Source organism: Solenopsis invicta, chromosome 5, assembly GCF_016802725.1.
Source record: "Solenopsis invicta isolate M01_SB chromosome 5, UNIL_Sinv_3.0, whole genome shotgun sequence".
In the NCBI taxonomy this organism is placed as follows: Eukaryota; Metazoa; Arthropoda; class Insecta; order Hymenoptera; family Formicidae; genus Solenopsis; species Solenopsis invicta.
In genome coordinates, this window is record NC_052668.1 from 27403445 (window position 1) to 27424662 (window position 21218).

General features: G+C 34.6%; 2 protein-coding genes across 3 annotated transcripts in view; one reads left to right on the forward strand and one right to left on the reverse strand.

The window, feature by feature from the left end:
- LOC113004787 overlaps window positions 1-8459 on the reverse strand; it is a 204049-nt gene extending 195590 nt beyond the window's left edge. The window contains exons 1-2 of one of the 2 annotated variants that reach the window (XR_005574758.1): window positions 8324-8459; window positions 7266-7308 (exon numbers count right to left, since the gene is read on the reverse strand). The gene's annotated coding sequence lies outside the window, so the exon portion shown is untranslated. Of the gene's footprint in view, window positions 1-7265; window positions 7551-8323 lie in introns of those variants that run through there. The other variant, XM_039449115.1, reaches the window with a different exon arrangement.
- A 6731-nt stretch (window positions 8460-15190) lies between these two features.
- LOC105208089 (dynein light chain 2, cytoplasmic) lies at window positions 15191-20756 on the forward strand. The gene is made up of 3 exons (XM_011177850.3): window positions 15191-15529; window positions 17865-17982; window positions 18489-20756. The coding sequence occupies exons 2-3, from the start codon at window positions 17875-17877 to the stop codon at window positions 18648-18650; spliced, it is 270 nt and encodes an 89-aa protein (XP_011176152.1). The 5' UTR covers window positions 15191-15529; window positions 17865-17874; the 3' UTR covers window positions 18651-20756.
- Window positions 20757-21218: the final 462 nt, after the last annotated feature.

Sequence of the window (21218 nt, forward strand, 5' to 3'; positions counted from 1 at the left end):
CTCTCAGATCCCTGATCCTCGGGTCAAACGACCTCGAGGAAGAGGAACTTCATTCCAAGTCTCTGAAACTCGAGTCCCACGACCTCGAGGACTGCAACCTCCCTTCTCTTCCGCTTCCAGCGTTGAATTACTGGAAGAAGTCCCATATCTACTCCCCACTTCGCGCTATTACTTTAACTCCGGTCCCTGCCAAGACTTTGAATCCGTTTTAATGCTCTTCCCCTTATCCTCTGACCCCCTACCAGAAGGCGCCTATTCCCTTGGCCCGAATGGATTTGATTTAGAGGAGCTTCGCTCCCGCTTTCCCTTCTGTCCCCCTGACGCGGTAATTCCCGTCTTCCTCCCCCACACCTATCCAGATTATCACCTCGTCCCGATACGAGTATTCCTAAGTCTTTTTCCCCCCAACTCCGCTAAACTAAATAAAATTTAAAACTAAATAATTTTATTTAGTTATACTTATACACATACACACCCACACACACACACACACACACACACACACACACACACACACACACACACACACACACACACACACACACACACACACACACACACACACATCACTACACTTAAGTGTATTAATAAATTATTTGAATATAATATTGTAAAGTAAGGGTACAAATATTGTAATCGTTATAAATTTCAATTTATCTTTGTTCTGAGTTCTAAAGCCTGTTCTACAATAGCAGTAAACACAAAACGTAAGGTTGTAACGTAAGAAATGAAAATTTTTCATTCGCTTACAAGCTCTTAAAACTACCCCTGACAAACTTACGGTCTTGTGTTTATGCTATTGTAAAAGGGTTTAATTATAATGAATCTTTGTAATTTCTCAAATAAACCTATTTGTAAAATCTTCTTCATCAACATAAAGTAAACTATGTTTTGCGATGTTGTTTGTATTTTTGGCAACTTAACTAACAAGAACGTTTGGCAACCCGAAAATTCAAAAAATTCTGAAATTTGGTGTACACATAGAGGAGTTCATCCGTAACACAAAAATATTTTTTGTTGGTGCCCAATTTCAGTTTAAGGGGGTGAAACATCCCTTTGAAAAAAATCGGATTTTTTCTTTCCAAGCAAATATCGTCGAAACTATAAGAGATAGAGAAAAATGTTCTGAATAAAAGTTGAATGGCTGCAAGAGTACTTTATAACAGTGATAAAGAAAAATTTTTTTTTTATTTTTTTTAATACTTTCCCCCACCACCTACCTATTTTTTTTCAAAATTTTTATTTTTTTTTATAAGCAAAATAAAGCTTATTTTATTACGAATTCAACGGTATATGACAAAGCTATGTTGCAACATTTCCATTTTTTTTAAATAATTAAAAACCACTCCATAATGCATCGTACGCGCACCCGTCCGTGCACTATGAAAGTGTTCCCCTTCGATTTTGACGAGTCTTTAATACGTTGTCGTACAGATCAAAATAAGAGACACGTATTTTTTTATACGTGCCCACTCTCACTTTTAGGGGTGAAACACCCCTTTGAAAAAATCGGTTTTGTTTTTTCGAAGCGTGTATCGTCGAAACTGTAAGAGATAGAGAAAAATGTTCTGAATAAAAGTTGAATGGTTCGAAGAGTACTTTACAACAATAATTTAAAATAATTTTTTTTTGTTTTTGTGAGATATTTAATTATTATTAACATACATTTCACATAGCTTTCAATTATTTGAGCACGACAATATTACATGTATACTCACGATGACATAAAAGATGAAACTAATTAAAAGAAATCATTGACGTATATGAAGAAATATGTATTATATTTTGTTTCGCTCGTATAAAATTTTAGCCGGGCCAAGAACGAATGATAATCAAGTTATTCTAAAGTACATATATTTTTATTATGTACAAGTAGGAGCAAGCATTATACATTAGCGAGCAATGTACATTATTATAATAACGCGGAACCAATTTCTGCCTCACTAGGCCTTCATCAGTCGCTATCATAAATATCTTAATATTAACAAAATATTGTTAAACAACTAAACTTGAGTAAACGACTCTCGAGTAAAAAATAGTTACATATTCTAATTGTCGTGGAAAGTCAAAATTAAAAATTATACAAAATTATAAATTAACGATTTTCACGAGCCTCCCGCCTCTCCCGTAGTATTTGAATTATTGCTCCTCTTCCGCCACCGCGCCGCATGATTTCTTCAGCTGTAAAAGGAGGAGCTGTAGAAGAATTTGTTTCATCAATGAGTGGTCGTACTATATTCACCGGGACACTTGCTTTACAAGTGTCGCATTTTGAAGGCGGAAACTATAATAGATAACAAAATAAAAACAATAATAATAGAAAGTACAAATAATTAATGTTATTCATGTAACTAATAAAAGAACTTAATGGAAGATTAGGTTGATAAGATTTGCCACAGCTTGAACAGGATTTCATTTTTCACAATAAAAAATGTTGCAAATATACTAAACTGACGCAAAGCGATAGCACTATATTACTGTTTCATTTATACTATTGTTTTACGTATTTATACTACTGTTCTAATATAGGTATGCTTACATTATTTATTAACTTTACTTCGAACATTATACATTCAAATGTTACGTAAATATTTCTTTAGATGTGCGCGATTTTATAATTAATATTTACGCAGACTGTCCTCGAAATGTTTTCGTCATCTCCTATTAGAAAATAGAGTTCCAGGAAAAAACTTATTTATCGTGCATAATAATGTAATAAAATAGCATAATAGTGTAATAAAATAGCATTGAAGTAATGTAATACGTTGCTATTTTTCGAAGTAAAGTTTAATAACATAAAGTCACCTTGATGTCTAGACTAAAAAGAAACTCGGTCTTCGCTTCGCATGTCACTTGGCGCGAGACGCGACCGCGCTCTTAATTTTGCATACCAGACGATAAATAAGATTAAATAAAAGATTTCTTGGAAATCAATTTTCTAACGTTTAAGCTATTTGCGCAAAATCTATTCGCGCGGTAAATAAATTCATGTAATTGCGTCTTTTGAGTCATATAAATATATCCGAGGAAGTATTATTTCCAGTTTCATTTGCGACGTCAATCAGTTACCATTCTGTCGTTAGTAATCAGTGCTTGACAGAAATTTCTGTAAAATGACGCCGTTTAATGTAGCAAACGTAATAAACATGTTAGCTACTACGTTTCAAATTGCGAGTATAACACAGACACCTATAACACCAGTGGAAATTGAAGTACATAACGAAATTAAAAATATTTTACAAAAAGCTCAGGACACACGTTCAGTGATATTGATAGATCATGATTACGTGCTTGATTTTGAAGATCCGTCGGAGCCACATTCCACGCAAGTTGTAGAACATATTACGCCTGCAGAAAAAGAAGAAGATGAAGGCAGTTTCGAACTTGAAGAATGCGTTGTTGATGATGAAGGAGGCATAGTCGACTTCAGTTATAAGAGAAAAGCTGTGGAGTTTTGGAAAGGTGGAAAAAGGGCCTGTAGAAAGGGCCGGTACATGTTGCTCTAGCTGGCTCGGGCAGTGTCCCGTCCATGAGTCAAGTAGAAGCATACTTTTACTGCCAGTATTCGGTAGATATACTTCGGTGAACCAAGTTTTGAAATATTTCTGCAGTGAGTTTTCCTGATTTTGAAGCCTGGATGTATATGTTAACTGGACGAAATAGAGTTTCTTCCACCCTCGGTCCAAATGTTCCTGTAGACCCCTTCAAAACGATGTATAGTGGTGAAAGAAGATTTCCACTTGCCGAAATAAGAGGCATTATAGTATAACTATGTGTTGTTGAAGATATACTTTGAACTGCTGCCTCAATTATTTTCACTCTTGATTTCGCTAATGTTCGCCCAGAATGTATTTCAAGGTTGAAGCCACTCTCGTCTGCATTATAAACTTCTTCTAGTCCTATAGCTGGGATCTTGGACTTTACATTTGAAACAAATTCTTTTGCGACATTTTGTATATTTTCTTGATCTTTAAATGTAAATTGCGTTCGGAATGCGGTTATTTTTCGAGAAACAATTCCGTGTACTTTTTTAAACTTCCAAATCCACCATTTACTTGCCCTGAATTCGAGTAGATCCACTTGATCCTTTGCCTCCAAGGCCCATAATCTTAAATTCATATCATGAATGATTGATTTTCTATCACAAGCTTCTTGAAACTTGTGCAGTACATATTCCGCAATAAATGCAAATTTATCTGCATTTGTTCCACCTTTTTCTAAACTTGTCTCCCACCTGTATAGTTGATGATAAGATTTAACCTTGCGGAATTTGTGTTGTACTGCACTTAAAGTTCTACAGGCCTTTTTTCCACTTTTCCAAAACTCCACAGCTTTTCTCTTATAACTGAAGTCGACTATGCCTCCTTCATCATCAACAACGCATTCTTCAGGTTCGAAACTGCCTTCATCTTCTTCTTTTTCTGCAGGCGTAATATGTTCTACAACTTGCGTGGAATGTGGCTCCGACGGATCTTCAAAATCAAGGATCTTCGTAATCATGATCTATCAATATCACTGAACGTGTGTCCTGAGCTTTTTGTAAAATATTTTTAATTTCGTTATGTACTTCAATTTCCACTGGTGTTATAGGTGTCTGTGTTATACTCGCAATTTGAAACGTAGTAGCTAACATGTTTATTACGTTTGCTACATTAAACGGCGTCATTTTACAGAAATTTCTGTCAAGCACTGATTACTAACGACAGAATGGTAACTGATTGACGTCGCAAATGAAACTGGAAATAATACTTCCTCGGATATATTTATATGACTCAAAAGACGCAATTACATGAATTTATTTACCGCGCGAATAGATTTTGCGCAAATAGCTTAAACGTTAGAAAATTGATTTCCAAGAAATCTTTTATTTAATCTTATTTATCGTCTGGTATGCAAAATTAAGAGCGCGGTCGCGTCTCGCGCCAAGTGACATGCGAAGCGAAGACCGAGTTTCTTTTTAGTCTAGACATCAAGGTGACTTTATGTTATTAAACTTTACTTCGAAAAATAGCAACGTATTACATTACTTCAATGCTATTTTATTACACTATTATGCTATTTTATTACATTATTATGCACGATAAATAAGTTTTTTCCTGGAACTCTATTTTCTAATAGGAGATGACGAAAACATTTCGAGGACAGTCTGCGTAAATATTAATTATAAAATCGCGCACATCTAGAGAAATATTTACGTAACATTTGAATGTATAATGTTCGAAGTAAAGTTAATAAATAATGTAAGCATACCTATATTAGAACAGTAGTATAAATACGTAAAACAATAGTATAAATGAAACAGTAATATAGTGCTATCGCTTTGCGTCAGTTTAGTATATTTGCAACATTTTTTATTGTGAAAAATGAAATCCTGTTCAAGCTGTGGCAAATCTTATCAACCTAATCTTCCATTAAGTTCTTTTATTAGTTACATGAATAACATTAATTATTTGTACTTTCTATTATTATTGTTTTTATTTTGTTATCTATTATAGTTTCCGCCTTCAAAATGCGACACTTGTAAAGCAAGTGTCCCGGTGAATATAGTACGACCACTCATTGATGAAACAAATTCTTCTACAGCTCCTCCTTTTACAGCTGAAGAAATCATGCAGCGCGGTGGCGGAAGAGGAGCAATAATTCAAATACTACGGGAGAGGCGGGAGGCTCGTGAAAAACGTTAATTTATAATTTTGTATAATTTTTAATTTTGACTTTCCACGACAATTAGAATGTGTAACTATTTTTTACTCGAGAGTCGTTTACTCAAGTTTAGTTGTTTAACAATATTTTGTTAATATTAAGATATTTATGATAGCGGCTGATGAAGGCCTAGTGAGGCAGAAATTGGTTCCGCGTTATTATAATAATGTACATTGCTCGCTAATGTATAATGCTTGCTCCTACTTGTACATAATAAAAATATATGTAATTTAGAATAACTTGATTATCATTCGTTCTTGGCCCGGCTAAAATTTTATACGAGCGAAACAAAATATAATACATATTTCTTCATATACGTCAATGATTTCTTTTAATTAGTTTCATCTTTTATGTCATCGTGAGTATACATGTAATATTGTCGTGCTCAAATAATTGAAAGCTATGTGAAATGTATGTTAATAATAATTAAATATCTCACAAAAACAAAAAAAAATTATTTTAAATTATTGTTGTAAAGTACTCTTCGAACCATTCAACTTTTATTCAGAACATTTTTCTCTATCTCTTACAGTTTCGACGATACACGCTTCGAAAAAACAAAACCGATTTTTTCAAAGGGGTGTTTCACCCCTAAAAGTGAGAGTGGGCACGTATAAAAAAATACGTGTCCCTTATTTTGATCTGTACAACAACGTATTAAAGACTCGTCAAAATCGAAGGGGAACACTTTCATAGTGCACGGACGCGTGCGCGTACCATGCATTATGGAGTGGTTTTTAATTATTTAAAAAAAATGGAAATGTTGCAACATAGCTTTGTCATATACCGTTGAATGCGTAATAAAATAAGCTTTATTTTGCTTATAAAAAAAAATAAAAATTTTGAAAAAAAATAGGTAGGTGGTGGGGGAAAGTATTAAAAAAAATAAAAAAAAAATTTTTCTTTATCACTGTTATAAAGTACTCTTGCAGCCATTCAACTTTTATTCAGAACATTTTTCTCTATCTCTTATAGTTTCGACGATATTTGCTTGGAAAGAAAAAATCCGATTTTTTTCAAAGGGATGTTTCACCCCCTTAAACTGAAATTGGGCACCAACAAAAAATATTTTTGTGTTACGGATGAACTCCTCTATGTGTACACCAAATTTCAGAATTTTTTGAATTTTCGGGTTGCCAAACGTTCCTTGTAAGTAACAAATTAATTATACAAACCCCTTGCAATAACTTTGAATATTTTGTAACCATTTAATAAAATAATAATAAAATTAGTTGCGTAATTTTTAAGTAATATCTGTTGATTTCTCGACCTAACCCACCATTCCTCGCTCTCGTAAGTCTACATACTTGGTTCGATCCCGAGGTAGAGCAATTAGATTCGTTGCCTCAAAATAGGACCGAGAAACGCCGATCTACATCCGATTTCGTCCACGCGTTCTATTCGTGCGAGATTCCGTCGAAATGAAAGATATATCAGCATGGTAAATTATTTTTAAAGAAAACCGTTATTTGATTCAAGTTTTTCGAACGACAAGAAATAGAAACTCCGTTAATTTGAAGGTAAAAATGGATGGCTTAAAGATACCTTGTTTAAACACTTACGTCAATTTATACAGAGGTCTTCGAGTGTAGAGAACCTTTGTAACTGTAAGTATAAAACACGAGAGATAGCACGACAATGACAATGTATTGTTGCTTAGTAAAGAAATGATTTTTTGCAAAATTACTGCACAGAAGAAAAGATAGTTAAAATCATACAATCTTTGAACAATTACAAATAAAAAGAACTTTCCTTTATTAGAGTTTTACTTCAATAGTTAAGTATTAAAGATGTGATGTTGATAATAAAAAAAGATACAATAAATTATAACTCCCACCTTTCTTGCAATATTTTCGTTAAGAAAAAGTTCGTATTAAACAATTAAAAAGATATTTTGTTCTTCCTAAATATTCTGTATCTAGATATGAGTAATATAAAAAAATCTTTTAGTAAAAAATTAATTATTAATGTTATTTATGTATAAGAGAAAATAACTCTCTGATGAATTACATGATTTTATACACTCGGAATGCGAATTGAGATTTATCCTCGTATATTTTCTATGAATTTAGTATATACGGTTTAGTACTGGTATTCGCAAATTCGTTAAACATTGATCCAATTTATTACTAATTATTTGTCCAACTTTGTCAACAGCTATACAACAGACGTAATCATGTCAACGGCTTTTGGTGTCAAATCTAACTAACTGTATTCAAGAATCGAATAATGAATATCGAATCCAGGGAAAAAAGAATCTCCGATAAAAATTCTAGTAAGGTCGTTTTGTTCAGTTCTGCGGCACAAATCTTTAACTTCTTTTCTATTCCTTTCACGGCACGATATCGTCAGACACGATTTTATGAATTTACTTGTACAACTCATGGAGAGGAGCTACGTTGATCCCGATGACAAAAAGACCATCGACGAATTATGTTAATACACATAGTTTATTCTTATGATTATATCAATACTTTTACCACATCGTAAAAACATGCATATCAAATATCAGAATTAATAAATTAAATAATAGACATTTTTTTCTAAAAACTTTTTTCTGCATGAAATCATTAACAAAACAGTTATTTTATTTATCTGCAGCAACTGTAAATAAACTTACCGTAATAGAAGCTACCGCGCAAAGTTTTACCTTCTTCGCAGTTGGCTTCGAAACTTCTTCATCGACCACAACATTCGCTTTATACAAATTAGCACAATATCAGAATATATGTACAGGACAAAGTTCGAAAAGAAATTGATGAAATGTTGGTTAAGTATGGCAATCTAATCTACGACGCTATAAACGACATGACATATCTTCACAAAGTAATAAATGGCAAGTATACAGATATGTATTATCATACAAGGTGATTATTAATAAATGTCCCCATTTTTTACCATATTAGCCTGATTTACCGACGGATATGTATTTTTAACATATTATTATATTAGAAATTAAAAATGCATGCTCCTATGGTAAAAAATGGGGACATTCATTCATAATCATTCTGTATATTATCGCAATGTGTTTCTACATATTTTGGTAACGTTACTTTTAACAAAGCAGTAAATATTTTATTATCTTGTTATTTATGTTTATATAATTTGCTTGTATAGAAAAACTGTTTCTTTGTCTATTTTCTTTTTACATATTACAGAAATCTTAAGGAAATATCCACCTGCTATCTTGACTCGAATTTGCATCGATGAAATAGATCTACCGACTACGAACATTTGTGTACCAAAGGGGACATTAATTATTATACCGTTACTTGGAGCGCATCGAGATCCATCGATATATCCGGATCCGGATAAATTCGATTCTGAGCGCTTCAACGCAGACAAAGTAAAAGAAAGGCATCCTTATATGCCATTTGGGGAAGGTCCACGAAAATGTATCGGTGAGAATTTACGTAACAATTGTCGGTATTGTTGCACAGCTTTCTGTCATATAAAATATCTGCTCAGTGTGTCACCGAACACCATTAAGAACAAAAAGCTTGTACAAAATAGGAATTCTGTCTATTACGTCTGTTCTGCATTTGCTTCTTTCATACTCTATTCGTTTACCATTAAAAGACCGTTAAAGTGCTGTGCATAACTGGTGATGGATCAGTAACAAGGAAATTAATAAAGTGCTGTATACGCATGGCTCCAAGGGCAAGTAAAAATATTCTTCGCAGACAAAATCAGAATACTTTAGGATCGTTACATAACATTTTTTGCAAAATTTGACACTATATTAATAAATGATGTTATGAACATTTTTTAAACATACATACACTACTGAAAAAAAAATAGGGAACACTTTCCAGACATCAAAAATTAAGCTATTTTCAAAATGACTGTAACTTGGTGAAAAATCATCGTAGATAAAAAATAAAAAAAACATTTTGAAGCTTGAAGATCCAACTTTAACGCTCCACCAGCAAGTTTTCAAAATTTTTTTAACTTTCTTGTCTTATGCAGTAAAAAGCACACCTTGTTTTGTTCCTTAAAATTTCGTATTTTTGACACTTTGCATTTGTTTAACCAACAAATTTTTTGCGAATAATTCAAGTAAAGCTTCATAAACTACATTTTGCCTACAAAATGCTTTTTTTAAAATTTTTTTACGATTTTTTTTGACCGAGTTACGCAACTTTGAAGCTAAACCTGCATTTTTTACAAATGATATCCGTACTCCGTGAAAAAAATCAAAAAACCATTTTAAAGCTCGAAATTTTAGCTTTAATATGCTATTAATGGTTTTCAAAAATTTTCTCAATTTCTTAATACTATGCCCCAAGAAAGATATATTGTTTTTCCTTGAAATTACATATTTTTAACAGCCTGTAGTTCAATAAAAAATTTTTTCTCGACAAATCCAATGCAAGTGCCATAAAGTATGACATTTTCTCTACAAAATGCTTTTTTTTTATTTTTTCTACAATTTTTTTTGACTGAGTTACAAGACTTCGAAAAAACACATTTTTTACAGTACATTTTTTCGATAAATGACGTCTACTACCGACATTAGCATTACCCAATGTGCACCACGTAGAGGTTGCTGGTCGGACACGCGCGCGCGCGTGTGTGTGTGATGGTGCGTGCGTGCGTGCGTGCGTGCGTGCGTGCGTGTGTGCGTGTGTGTGTGTGTGTGTGTGTGTGTGTGTCACAGCAGAGATAAAGACCCCGCAGTTCGTCACTTCTGCAGTATTTAATGACACCAAACCCTCTCTGCTGTATGTGTGTGTGTGTGCACGCGCGCGCATAAGTGTTCAATAGTGTGTATTTCCTCCTCTCTGATCAATTACTGTTTGCAAGCGTTTTCGCATATTTATACATCTTGCAATACGATCGTGCGGAATGTTGTGCCAAATTTTCATTAAAATTTCTCCTAATTCTTCTAAATTTTGCGGCTGTTCTTTGCGACGCCTTAATCGTCGTTCCATTTCATCCCAAATGTGCTTGATTGGATTTAAGTCCGGGCTATTGGCGGGATGATTTAACAGTCTAATTGCGTGTCGTTCAAAAAAATGTCGCGTTATATTCGCCGTATGAGATCGAGCGTTGTCCTGCATGAAAATAAAGTTTTGACAGGTTCGATTTAATGGCAAAACGTGTGGTCGTAGAATATCGTTAATATAACGAACACCCGTCATTGCCGGAGGTGGCAGGATCACTAGATCACTTCGTCATGTATGTGATATACACCCCCACACCATCACGGAACCGCCGTTGTAAGATCGTACTGGCATAACGCAACGTCGATCATAGCGTTCATTTCGTCGACGCCGAAGTACGTATTCGAGCATCATTGCCATAAAGGCAAAAACGTGATTTGTCGGAGAAATATACATTTCTCCAATCCCTTGCGGTCCAATTTATGTGACCGCGCGCAAATTGATAACGTACTTGGCGATGTATGAGTGTGAGTCTTGGTACTTGCGCACGAACACGAGAACGAAGACCGGCCTCTCTCAAACGGTTGCAAATTGTTTGTTTGCACACATGGCGCAAATGAATGTCATCGCGAATGTTTCTTGCGGTAATTATTCGTCTTTCTAATGCGTAACGAACAATGGTTCGATCTTGTCTATTTGTCGTTATTCGAGATCGACCACTACCTTCACGTCTCGTGTAATTTCCCGTGTCTTGATATCGTGACCAAGCTCTACTCACTACGGATACGGATGCACCAATATCTTGCGCCACATAACGCATACTAAAACCTTGTTGCAAAAGCGCGATTATGCATGCAACTTCTACGGTCGATAAATGTCTACGCAGCATTTTGAAAATTCCGTGTCGCTTATCACATTGCGAAAATCGCCGGCGTACTAAACAAAATTTTATTGTATTAAGCATGCAATGTTTACATATGATCATCTTTATCTAAAAAAAGATTTTCTTTAGAGTAAGACGACTATATGTTTACATATAGTGATCTTTGTCTAAAAAGAGATTTTCATTAGACCGGCTACGTGGTGCACATTGGGTAATGCTAATGTTGGCGGTAGACGTCATTTTTCGGAAAAATGTACTTTAAAAAATGTGTTTCTTTGAAGTCTTGTAACTCGGTCAAAAAAATCGTAGAAAAAATTTAAAAAAAGCATTTTGTAGAGAAAATGTCATACTTTATGGCACTTGCATTGGATTTATCGAGAAAAAATTTTTTATTGAATTACAGGCTGTTAAAAATACGTAATTTTAAGGAAAAAATAGTGTATCTTTCTTGGGACATAGTACTGAGAAATTGAGAAAATTTTTGAAAACCATTAATAGCATGTTAAAGCTGAAACTTTGTGCTTTAAAATGATTTTTTGTCTGCGATGATTTTTCACGGAGTACGGATATCATTTGTAAAAAATGCAGGTTTAGCTTCAAAGTTGCGTCAACTAGGTCAAAAAAAATCGTAGAAAAATTAAAAAAAAGCGTTTTGTAGGCAAAATGTTGTAGTTTATGAAGTTTTACTTGAATTATTCGAAAAAAGTTTGTTGGTCAAACTGCAAAGTGTCAAAAGTACGAAATTTTAAAGAACAAAACAAGGTGTGCTTTTTTACTGCATAATACAAGGAAGTTAAAAGAATTTTGAAAATCTGCTGATAGAGCGTTAAAGTTGGATCTTCAAGCTTCAAAATGTATTTTTTTTTATTTTTTATCTACGATAATTTTTCACCGAGTTACAATCATTTGAAAATAGCCTAATTTTTAGTATCTGGAAAGTGTTCCCTATTTTTTTTTTAGTAGTGTATTATAAAGAAAATAAATAAATTCAATTTATCTTCCAATTTCTCCTAATGCTAACTGTTTAACATTTTTTTATAGTTTCTTCATTGTGTATAATTTTTATACTGTTTGATATTATTTTAATAATAATTCTTGAATTAATTATGCAATCGTTTTATGAATACAATTAAATAAGGTATATTTAATTTGATATTACATTTTATTAAAAAATGTTAATTTTAATTATTTTTTTCTCCGTTTCTTCTTTCCCTTATACTTTTACAAAAATATTTCAAAAATATTTAATTATTGTTTTGACTTTGTATAATTTTTATATTGTAATTTTCATTAAAAGAACCAACAAATATTCTTTAGATAATAAATGAAAATCTTTGCAAAGTCATTTATGTAAATGTTTCGCAATTATCAGTCATTAGTACTATTAATACTTTTAATTTTCAGGTTCGTGATTTGGTTACTTACAAAAACAAAATTGGACTCGTGAGTCTTCTATGGAAATACAAAAAAATTCAAACTTTATTCCCAGATCCCGGTCCTCCTTAGTTTCAATGAGGAAAGTATGGTTCTCCAACCGATAAGTGGTGTTATATCTTATTATCGAACCACGATAAAATTATGTGTGTCCTTAAATTTTTGCTTATGTGAACTAGTCTCTTGACTTATTCCGTGAGTACAAAATATATAAGTCAAAATAGAAATCATAATAAAACAAATCTATTTGTATATTTGTTTTTGTTACCAATTTTTCTTATTTTTATATTTTTTGTTAATACTGTTCTTGTTTTACTTAACTCCATTTCCATTAGATGATGTCACATTAGAATTATTTACTGCATGGTATTTGTCATCCCTTATGAAAAGAATCACTGGCCAGATATCATAATCCGTGTAATATGAATAATATCAGTGTAATATAATTACAACAATCATACAAAGATATTACAGTAACTTCACGTAAATATTACACTTCAAATAAACTATGTACATATAAAAATTGTATGAATGAGATAACATTTTTGTTTAACAACACATTTTTATAATTGTATTTACTCTATTTGTTGTTAAAAATAAAATTATTTTTTACAACATTAGAAAATCTTATTTTTTTTTGTGTAAGTACTTTAATTATTTGAGATGATTTATACAAAGTTTTGTTGTCTGTTTAGTTATTCTGCAAATAAATAAATTTTGTTTATTTACAGAACTGATCTATGCATCGCAATAAAACTTTACATAAATTATTTTTAATATTTAAAGTTCTTAAATAAAAAAATTCCTATTTTTTTATTATTTTATATTAACGAAATTGTTTTTAGCGACAAGAAATCTATAAGATTGATTTCGCCTAGATTGGCATCTAAAATTAGTGTCGCACAGTAATATTATTAGACTTGCTACTTAGTTTATTTGAATTTGTTAAATGTATTAATTTAATCTGGTTTTAGTTCACTGCGTCTTAAAATGGAAGTTTTTAGAGTCCAAAATAGTAACACTAGATGTTTTTAAAATGTTTTTAAGATATCCATGGATTTAATTTGAATGTTTTTAATATGTCCAACACATCCAAAGTTAAAATTTGTTTTTAAAACGTTACTGTACTATATGGAAAGATATTATCAAGCCAAGAATGTTCTTTTATTCTGTTTAATAGAATATATTCTGTGTATAACAGAGTCTATTCAAAGTGTATGTCGTTTGAATTATTGGATACAGCTATCCTTCTTACGACTGCCTTCATTTATGGATTTTTGGACTTACGACCGGCATTCTATTGACTAAGAATTTTATAAAAACTTATAACTATTATAATTAATTTTATAATAAATACTAAATATTACATTAAAAGTTATTTTTAAGAAACAAATAGTATTGATTTTTAATTATTCGTCATTGTTAATTTCTGTCTAAGTTAAATAAATATAATATCTGACAGTAGCAAATATTATATCAAAAATTATAATTTTTGGAGAAAGTGTTTTGGTCATTTCTTAAACAGAGAAAACTATGATCGTTTTTAATAATAAAATATGATTCTATGGAAATGTTTTATTTATATGAAATTACAAATATGTTATTGGACCGATAGTGTAACAACACAATGATAGTAAGAAAGCCTTCTTCGGTCGCAGCTAGATCTTAGTGCTTATATTTATTCGTGTGATTTTATATACTTCTCCGAATTCAACCAGAACGTGCGCCGAATTAATTTCGGTCGTAACACAGCATGTCGAATAAGAATTAGTAATACCACCAAGTTAATTAGTAATGTCGCTAGTAATATTACTAATTCTTATTCGACATGCTGTGTTACGACCGAAATTAATTCGGCGCACATTCTGGTTGAATTCGGAGAAGTATATAAAATCACACGAATAAATATAAGCACTAAAATCTAGGTGCGACCGAAGAAGGCTTTCTTACTATTATTGTGTTATTTATATGAAGTACAAGTGCTTACGATCAATTCGAATCACAACCACTGTCATAAAGAGATACTTGTAGAATTCTGTCTCGGAGTCGAACAAAATTTATGTCATTGGAGATAGGCTGAAAGCTCAACTGGTCGCTGGGAAACGAGAAACTCACTCCTCCCCGCCGAGCTTCTCCGTCCGATCTTACGGCGCGCGTTTGTTTTTCGCGCGTCGCCGCGCGCGGTGCACGCCGGGCCGATAGAAGACCCTGATAGAAGACCCTGCCGGTCGACCAATCGCGAGCCAGCAACGCGCGGCGGCGACTGGCCGTGCCGTACTCTCAGTTCCGATCCCGAGTCGCGAAGTTGTCGTTCCTCACTTTTGGCCCCCGGAAGCCAGCGAGCCCAAAATTTTCCCGAGTGTTCCCGAGGTAGCAGCAGCATCATCGAGGAGTCGGCCGATCGTCAATCCCGTCCCGTTCGCAGGATCGTTCGCCGGCGGGCCGAATCTCGGCTGTCGCACGCGTTTTCGCCGTCCTATCGGGGAGATATCGCGCGCGCCCGCTTAAAATAAACGGCGTTCGCCGGAGTACACCTCGCTCACACCGGACCGTAGAGAGAGAGGAGGGTGAGCCTGTCGTATCGTGTGTGATCATCCGCTGGAGACGGTGTCAACCAAGAAAGGTAGAGAGAAAACGGACGATGCGCGTGCGAAATTAAGCGGAAGGAGAGCGAGAGTGTGAAAGGGAGAGAGAGAGAGAGAGCGCGAGCAAGAGCATCCAAGAGATGCATGTCTCCGTCCTCGTCCCCTCCCCCGCGAACGTAGAGTCGATCTCGTCGCGACCGGAGTCGGTCCGGTCGCGCGCGCCTTTTCTCGTGTCAAGTGCCGAGGATCCTCCTCCGCCGGAGTGGCGACGACGACGACGTCGGCGCCAGGACGAGCGGCGGCATCGTCGCGACCCACTTTCGCTGCTCCGTACACCTCGCGTGCCGGCCGAATTGCCATTTCTTTATTGTCCTCGTATCGACAAAACACTGTCCTCCCGCGCACCTTTCGCGCCTCTCCCCCACTGTTCTCTGTCTCTCTTTCTCTCTTTCTCTCCGTCTCGGCCTCTAAACGTTCTGCTGGCTCTATCGGTGTTCGTATCTTCGTCTCTCTCTTTTCTATCTCCCTTCCGCTACCTCCATTCTCTATTTGTGCATCGCACACCGATATTCGCGTGTGCGACAGAACTCACTTGCTCCCTTTCTCTCTTTTTCTCTCTCTCTCTCTCTCTCTCTCTCTCGCTTCGCCTGCGCTATCTATTTTTCCTCTCTTTCTCTCGCCACCTCCGCGTCTCCGTTCCACCTGAGACGAGCGTTACCCCGGTGCCCTAACGCCTCGCCGCCTTATTGCCATGCCGGCGCTGGACGTGTACGCTACTGTCAAAGTCGTGCGCTTCCCGCGGCCCAGGTTGAGCCTCCCGATATATCCCGTCCTGGGAAGGGCTGTCGAACGGCGGCCGATTCGCGCGTTTTATTTCACCCCCCTGGTGGCATTTAAACCCGCGAGAGCGCGAAGCGCCGATAATGTCGGCTTATAAATAAGTCTATTTGAAGTTCAAATGAGTTTAAATAAGTAATTTGGAATGAGTTCACTTCGAAAGTGGTGTGAATCTGAAGGCGAAGTGGCTAAACGGGAGACTTCGTTTGAAGTTGCGGGTTTTTTTTTTGGTGGGGGTTGCGCCACTTTCGAAGTGTCCTCTGGGTCAACGGAAGGTTTCTTCTTTTTACCTGAAGCTCGCCTTCTCTCTCTCTCTCTCTCTCTCTCTCTCTCTCTCTCTTTCTCTTTCTCTTTCTTTCTTTCACCAAGGGAAGAAGGAAAGGAGGCAAGGTGAACCGTGCAAGTTCAGCTAAAAAGAACGCCTTTAGAGTAAACGATTCGATTGCTGACGGTGCCTCAAATACTGGAAACTCGATCCTAAATACTTTGTTTTTTTCCTTAATTAGAAGATTGAAGCTTTACTAGACTTCTCAAAGCCTCGAAAATAAAATTTAATACACTTATACAAAAATATAATTTATGTGTTCAAAGAACCATTTAAGATCAGTCCAATCAGCAATGTTTAAAAAATTTTTTTTTTAATATTTAAAAAGCGTTTAAAAACATTTGCAATATTTGGAACATTGCCAATAATTAGGCCCTACGTACGAGTATCTGTGGACATTTCTTCTTGCTGTCGATTCGTGTGCCGATTCACCCCTCTTGGCATTTAACCTGCGGGCATGCGAAATGCCGATAATATCGGCTTGTAAATAAGTCGTTTATTTTGAAAGTGCTGTGAATCTGAAAACAGTGACGAGACGAGCTCGTTTGAATTTATGTTTCTTTGGATTGGTGCCGTTTTCGAAGTGTTTCGTCCCGATATTCAATTAAAGTTCAGTTTAAAAGAATAGCCTATAAACTAGAAAAAATTGTTTTGTTGTAATAACAAATGATTTGCTTAAAATGTACTAGCAAAATTATTTAGTTTATATAAACAAATATATTTTTATTTATGTATTTCGTAGAAGCAACCAAATTTTTTATTGTATAAAACAAAATATTTGGGCGCAATTAAAAAAATGCTTTGACTAAATAGCTTTTGCTGAAGACATTAAATTTTGTTCCTAGTGTAAATGACAATTGCCAACTGTTTCTTAAATGGAAATATGATTTTAAATGCTTTTTTTTTAAATTAGAAGATTGCAGTTTTAACTTTAATAAAATGTAACAATAAGTAGACTTTTTAGGAGTAAAAGCAAATTTTAATAAAATTGAATACAAATACGTAATAGTATAATTTATTTCAAAGAAGCAGTAAGGATTAATTCCATTATTTAGACTGTTTATCCTATACACACATGTCTGCAGATGTGTTTTCTGGCTGCAGTTGTGCCGAGACACGCGTTGAGGTGTTCCTCGCACGATGTTTGCATTAGAAAGAAGTGTTTTATTGTACGATAATAGCAGTATGACAATGCTGTATCTCTGTTGTAGAACAAACAAGATGTCGGATCGAAAAGCAGTAATCAAGAATGCTGATATGTCGGAGGAGATGCAGCAAGATGCTGTCGATTGTGCCACTCAGGCTCTCGAAAAATACAACATTGAAAAGGTATACACTCCTTGTACTTTTATTCGATATATGTACAATCTTGGCCAAAAATATTAGACATCTTTATATTTTTAAACATATATTTAACTGGGATGATTTAAACAGAAATGATGAATTACGTTTTGTTTCAAGAATCTTTTAAACTTGTGTTATAAGTAATCAATATGAAATAATAGAAATACAAGAATATTCAGATAAACGAAAAAATATAGGTGCCTAATAATTTTGGCCAAGGCTGGATGTGGTAGATAACGTGTTGTGCACACAAATGTATTATGTAAAGAATGGAAAATTTAAGACCTGATCAGAATAGTTGGATTTTTTAGCTTTTACTCAATGTCATGTTTAAACGTAATTATCAAAGTTATATTAAAGATTGATTTTGTTCCCTGGAAAATTTCTGTTATTTGTTACATAAATTGGCTAGTTGTGTACAGGATGAGATTGTTAAATCAATAATAACGTTATCGATTTTATCATTAATATTCATTGGTTTTGACTTTCAGGATATTGCAGCATTTATCAAGAAAGAGTTCGATAAAAAGTACAATCCAACGTGGCATTGCATTGTAGGACGTAATTTTGGTAGCTATGTGACGCACGAAACAAGACATTTTATCTATTTCTACCTTGGTCAGGTAGCCATTCTCCTCTTTAAGAGCGGGTAAACCTTGTTTTGCTATCCTCCTAAACATCCTTTCTCCTTCCTCTCTTCCTCCCTTGCTCACTATGCAAAATACATACATTTAAAATCACCGCCATGTGTAAAAGAAACTTCATTACTCATTATGTACACATTGAAAAAAATTGTTTTAAAAAAGCAACGCATGTTCCCGATAAGCAAATGAAAAGAAATATCACTGATGTTTCTTGATATATTGGTTGTCGTTTATATAAGTGGAAGGATAATTCGAAAAAAAATTCTAAGAAGACACACAGTCGAAGGGTAGGGAGATAAACTGGGGGGAAAAAAAAGAAGAAAAGTGTGACATACAACTTTACATGTTAAAATGTATTTTGTATGCCAGGAAGTTTGTTGTGTTCTTGTTTTATATTATTAGGTAAATATGCAGAATACAGTTGAATTCAGTATTGGCGATTTTAACTTGGTGAATTTTAGCATAATTGTTTAACGTACAGTGTTCGAGCGACATTAAGTGCACAGCATATTTCGCGTTAAGCATTATTCCCGCTTGAATCTATAAAAATTGGAAATACTGCGTATTCGTTAAAGAAATCGCCAATAGTGAATGTAAACCGAAAACGAGATTGATTGTCCCTGCAATTGTTATTTTATATTACCGGTAACCGCTGTCGACTATTATGTATCGCATACTGATTAATTTTGATTTTGTATCAGTTATGACACTGCGACTGACATTTTTTTGTTAGATTAAGAATTCTTGAAAAAGAAATCGAACAGAAAAGGAAAAAAAAATTGAGCTCAATCTCTCTCTTTCGACGTGCGATAATCATCGTACACGTACTCTATCAATATAACTTTATTTCGATCAGATATAAAACTAACATGCTATTGAATAACAATATCTGACTCGTTCATTGCTACCTTCACAATTTTTATATTGTGCACAGATTATATAACGTAAAAAAAGGGGGGGGGGGGAAACAGACATTTTATCTTGAGGCGATGTATACTTAGGAAAATAATCGTTTCCAGAAAAGAAATATCACCTTCTGCCTATATTAAATTCTTTTGTGTAATATTTAACACTCCATTTTACGGTATTTATATATATATATAAATACATATATATATATATAAAATATAGATTATACATATATGATATATTATTTATACATAGAGTGCAATCTTCAAACAATTTTTCATGCAGTATTCGATTATCATAAACGTTGCTACATTGTTCAAATTTTAGACTGACTATTAAAGGCGCGTTCCATTTAACGCTCACGAGAATCATTTATTCTTGTTTAATGTTCGATAAACAACAGGGATGAAATGATTTCAAGAGCGTTGGGAGCGTCAAGTGGAACATGACCTATATTATATCAAACCACCTATCGTGCATGATCCTTTTTTTAAATAAATAAAGTTCGCAATGCCATTTTTATAAGCAGCGAATACGTAGCAGAATGTTTGAAAGTAAAATCATGACGCGAAAGTCGTCGAGCCACACTTCGAAGATCGATTTGTCCTTGAGAACATCTGAAAACATTCGACCTGACATGTTACTACGTGTTTCTTTCCTTCTATTTATTTATTGTACATATATTCCAGCAGGTTTATTGACTCATAAATATTGCATATATTATTAGTAACACGACGAGCTGTATCTTTACGGTGTTATATGATGTACGTTATGCTTTCGCCGTACTTGCTACATGAGATCGGTTCAAGAAATACGTCGTTAATGGGTTCAAATTTAATCGTCGGTAGTGAAAGCCAATTGTACTTTGTATACATTAAGTGGAGAACCTGTTACGCTGTTAGGCGGCGGTTGTCACATCCATTTGATTTACAAAAACCATCAAGATGCACTTTCGGAGCGCGAACAGCGAAGTACCGAGCTATTTCTCGTATCCATGAACGCACGGGTTAACAAGCGAAATACGAATGTGGACATGACAAAATCATTTTGTGATTTTTTTTTTTTCGGAATTGAGCTTTCTCGAGGATAAGAGTCGCTCTGTGCACACCTCCGCCAATTTCACGATCGAGTCTACATGCAGAAGATGCGGTAAAAGCAGATGAATATTATTGTGCTTAACAATAAAAATCAGTTCCACTCACGAAACGGTGTACCTTTCTTTTCAGCGAGGCACAATGTATATAAATCGAGGGAAGCGAAGTTTATTCTACTTAGAGCGATCTCGGACGTCACAAGGTCGAATTTTCCCTAAAGTTACAATGCTGAAATATTAGAGAGGGGAAAAAACGTATTGTGGGCGCAACATGCGCGCGTTTATAGTACACACATACATACACATATTTATGGCCTACGCACGCGATATTACCAGGAACATCAATAACGTGTTCTCGATAAAATTCAACCTTGTGACTCACACAATACGGAGTGGCCAGCTGGATGACTACCTGTTGTGCTTTGCATAATTTGCGTAACTTCGTTAGACTCGTGTATCTCATTTCCGCCCCTAATGACTATAAATATCTGTGCTTTTGCTACGCTGTACACACGTCCGTATTTATACATGTGAAATGCACGTATACGTGTGTAAGAGCGACGAGACCTATGCTT